Source organism: Pediculus humanus, genomic scaffold, assembly GCF_000006295.1.
Source record: "Pediculus humanus corporis 1103172108322 genomic scaffold, whole genome shotgun sequence".
Lineage (NCBI taxonomy): Eukaryota > Metazoa > Arthropoda > Insecta > Psocodea > Pediculidae > Pediculus > Pediculus humanus.
The window spans coordinates 763,614-768,385 of NW_002987891.1; the positions used below are offsets into that span (position 1 = coordinate 763,614).

At 31.6% G+C, this 4,772-nt stretch overlaps 1 protein-coding gene across 1 annotated transcript; it reads left to right on the plus strand.

Moving 5' to 3' along the window:
* Nucleotides 1-452: 452 nt before the first annotated feature.
* Phum_PHUM616230 (arylsulfatase B precursor, putative) lies at nt 453-4,201 on the plus strand (the record flags this gene model as incomplete). The annotated part of the gene is made up of 7 exons (XM_002433139.1): nt 453-605; nt 2,115-2,274; nt 2,349-2,578; nt 2,655-2,919; nt 3,005-3,298; nt 3,378-3,545; nt 3,639-4,201. 7 exons carry the CDS (start codon nt 453-455, stop codon nt 4,199-4,201), a joined length of 1,833 nt encoding a protein of 610 aa, XP_002433184.1.
* Between the last annotated feature and the right edge of the window lie 571 nt (nt 4,202-4,772).

The window sequence follows — 4,772 nt, forward strand, 5'->3', positions numbered from 1 at the left end:
TGCCAAATCGACTATTAATAATTATTTTTTTAAAAAAAAACTTGTTGTTATTATTATTATTATCATTATTACTAACAACGTGAAAGAAAAAAAAATTTTTTTTATTATCGAAACGTGTTTAAATGAATGAATCGTTCGATTTCGATTATTAGAAATATCGATATCGACGTAAACATGCATAATAATAATGATAATGATAATAATGATAATGATAATAATGATAATAGTAATACACTAAATTTTTACGTAATTTTTTTATTTTTTTTTCAGACGTGCGAATTTAAACAAAAAAAAGTAAAAGACAATCATATTTATTATTATTATTTTTTTTTTTAAGGTTTTTTACGTAATTCTAGAAGTGACAAGAGTGATAGAGAGAGTGTGGGAGAGGGGGAGAGAGAGAAGAAAAAAAAAATAGGAATTTATTATCATTATCATAATCATTAGAATTCATGATGGAAACGTGGAAGAATATGAAAATAATATTTTTCATAATTATAAATTTATATTTATTACCGAGAAAAACGTCTTCTGCTCCTTCGTCTTCGAACAACAACAACAATGGCAAACAACCAAATATAATATTTATTTTAGCCGATGATCTCGTAAGTACCTTAATAACAATAACAATAACAATAATAATAATAATAATAATAATAAATAAATAAATAAATAAAAAAGTATTAAAAAAATACTTTTTTTTTGTTTTAATGTCGTCTGCGGTCGCGTCATTTTCCGTTTTTTTATTTTATTTTATTATCATTATTATTATTATTATCCACCATTAAACACGACAAGGCTACTTGTCGGAGTTTTTAAGTATTTATCCGAGGTTTCTACCCGATTCCTTAGGGACAAATACTCGAATTTCGGTGGTGCCACTTATTATAAGATAGCACCACATCAATTCTTGAAGGTCTTCCTGAGTCCGTCTTTTTCGATGGGAACGATTTGTCTCCTGAACTGGGCTCCGGTGACTAACATCTTTGGAGTGGCCAGGGTCAGAAGCAGTGAAATTCACGTTCTCGTCGAGCTGCCTCAGGTCGACAGTAGAACAAGATTTGTTTTTTGGTTCTTACTTTGTCTTGTTCTCATTTTTTTTTTTTGCTCTTTTTAAGCCAACAGCACGTGGCGTTCTCAAACGGTCACCCATCCAAGTTTGCACCACGCCCGATGCTGCTTAACTTCGGTGATCGTACGGGAACCGGTGTGACCAGCACGCTATGGCCGTTGGCTTTTATTATTATTATTATTATTATTATTATTATTATTATTATTTTAGATTTAAAACTTTTGTCTATTTCCACTTTTGTTGTCAAAATTCACGTTTAATTTTACACGTTTATCTCATTACACGTTTACTTTTTTTCTTTAAAATTATTAATAATAATAATAATAATAATAATGATAATAATGACTTTGATCTCGTTCAAGGAGACGATTTTTATAATGTCGTGTAAATAGATAAAAAAAATAATTATTATTATTATTATTATTACTCTCTCTCTCTCTCTCTCTTTCGCATTCTGGATAATCAAACGAAAGCCGCGAATTTTTTTTTTTTTTTTTTTTTTTTTTAAATAAGTTATTTGCGGTCGTCACCGAGATCCGGATTTTCATTTGTTATTATCATTATTATTATTATTATTGCATTGAAGCGAGTTTGCACGGTGACCTTGACGTCATTCTATCACGTGATTAACGTTTAGGGATTTTTTTTTCCTATCGTTTCTCCCTCGTCTAACACACCGTTGGAATTTTACGTTTTTAAAAATTTTATGTAAGAGAATTTTAAAAAGACTATCATCCTTATATTTTTTTCAATTAATTTTTAATGCTTTTTATAATGTAGACTTTTTTTTTTTTTTAATAAATTTCCCCATTTCCGATTTTTCTTTTTAACGAAAGAAAATGAAAATGCGTATTTACTTTCCTTTCGTTAAGGGTTTCATTTAAAAATTATGGAAATTTTTCGTCTTGATTACGTCATCAACAATTAATTTTTTTTTTTGATTGTTGTCGGTAATGAAATTTTTACGAAGGACTTAAATGATGCTTGAACGTTACGGGTATCAGGTATGTTAATTATTTCTTTTTTATTTGTTTGTTAACAGGGTTGGAATGATTTAAGTTTTCACGGTAGCGATCAAATACAGACGCCAAATTTAGATGCTTTAGCTTATAATGGCGTCATACTTAATTCTCAATATGTTTTACCCGTTTGCACGCCATCGAGAGCCGCACTCATGACCGGAATGTATCCCATTCACAACGGTTAGTTTAATTTTTTTTTTAAAACTTCCATGGAAACCTACCATGGGTTAACTACTTTCCTTTTTTCATGTCAGGTATGCAAGGTCTTCCCTTGGAAGCATCCGAACCTCGCGCTTTACCAGCCGGAAAACTTTTACCTTCTTATCTGAAAGATTTGGGTTATACAACTCGTATGGTTGGAAAATGGCATTTGGGTTATTATCAAAAAGAATTCACACCGACGTACAGAGGTTTCGATTCTCATTTGGGATACTGGAACGGAATAGTCAGCTATTACGATTACATACTTCAAGAAGATGATAATGTTAGTCCTATTATTATTATTATCGTGCATAACATTGAATTTGGGTTTTTTTCAAACGTTATTCCCTGTTATATAGAGAAAACCTAGGAGTAGTCTTAACGGTTTCGATATGAGGAGAAACATAACTCCAGCTTATGATCTTCAAGGTCGTTATGCCACAGAAATGTTTACGGACGAAGCGGTTCATTTGATACGGAGTCATAATAAAAACACGCCATTATTTTTATACATGAGCCATCTTGCCGTGCACGCTGGAAATCCCGGAAAATTTTTGGAAGCTCCCCAAGAAGCTATAAATAAATTTTTACACATAGCCGATCCGAACAGGAGAACTTTTGCTGGTAGGATAGATAGTTTTGTAAAGGTTATCAAACCTTTTTTTTTTATCACGCGAATGATGCAAAAAAAATTGTTTATTTATTTCAGGTATGGTACAAAAATTAGACGAATCCGTCGGTAGACTAATAGCCGCTCTCGAGGAATCAAACATGCTTCACAATTCCATAATCGTTTTCTCTGCCGACAATGGTGCTCCGACAATCGGCGGATACCCGAATTGGGGATCTAATTACCCGTTGAGAGGTATCAAGGAAACCCTCTGGGAAGGTGGTACTCGTGGCGTATCGTTCATATGGAGTCCCCTGATAAAAAACACGCCGAGAGTTTCGAACGAATTGATACACATTTCCGATTGGTTGCCGACACTTTATGCAGCTGCTGGTATATATAATTAAATCTAAGGTTTGATGATTACTATGAGAGAAAACATTTATCAAGTACTCACGTCGAAAATTTTCAGGTGGAAACATGGAAAATGTTAAAAATTTAGATGGTGTTAATCAATGGCCGAGCATTTCGGAAAATCTACCATCGGAAAGAAATGAAATTTTACTCAACATCGATGAAATCCTTCAAACGGCAGCCATTCGTATGAACAGTAGAAAATATCATTGGAAATTAGTCGTCGGTACGATTATCTCTCTCCCTCTCTCTCTCTCTTTCTCTCTTTCTATCGATAGTTTTAAATTATTATTATTATTATCATGATGAAATTTTACAGGTACGGTTAACAACGGAACATACGACGAATATTTCGGAGAAGGTACGAATAAATTCCCGGAAAATAATCCACCGTACGATTTCAACGCTGTGGCAAATTCGCAAGTTTACAGAACTCTCGAAAGGCTCGCGCAAAAAAGGTTGCTGACGTATCCGACGTCGAAAGAAAAAATGAAGGTGTTGAGAAGAGATGCGACGATAAGATGCGATTATAAAATAATAAATCCGAATCGGTGCAATCCCTCGGATGGACCAAATCAAGTTTGCCTCTACGACATTAAACGCGATCCGTGCGAACTAAATAATTTGACGCCATTTTATCCGAACGTTGCGAGTTATTTGTTCAGAGCTTTGGTTCAACACAGGGAATCACTCGTGCCGCAAGAGAGTAAAGAATTGCAACAGGATTTAGCGGATCCGGTTAATTTTAACGGTACTTGGACTCCGTGGATCGATAGCAACGGCGTCCCTTTCGTCGTCACACGTTCCGGAACCGGAAATTTCAATATCGATCCGTTAAGCGTTCTAACGTCAGATTATAAAGATTCATTTTTAACAAGATAAGGTTATGTTTACGGAAAAAACAAAAACAAAAACAAAGGTAGTCGTTATTAGAGGAATATATCCTTTTCGTTTGATAAAAAAAAAATTAATTAATTAATTAACAACTACGTATAAATATTAAATATTATGTACATAAATATTTATGTAAAAAAAAAATTTTAAACCCACCCGAATAATTATTAATTTAAAAAAAAAAAAAAAAAAGAAAGTAATGAAAAAATAATCTTTAATTTATCCATTTTTTTTTTTTTTAATTTTAATTTATATATGAATGAACTTTGAACTTTGACCTTTTTTTTTTTTTACAAAATTATCGTTTTAGTTCCTTTTGACCAGGGTAGGTAAACCGGAAATTGGAAAATTTTTCATAAAAAATTAACATATTAAATAAATTTCATTATTCATTTATTTACACATCCATAAAAATGATGTTTGTCACATCATTAAAGTATTTATTTTTAATTATTGTACATTAATTTTAATTAATAATAATAATAATAATAATAAATTAAATAAGTTTCTTTATTATTATTATTTTAATACTACTCTATTGTTTATTTGATAAAGGAAA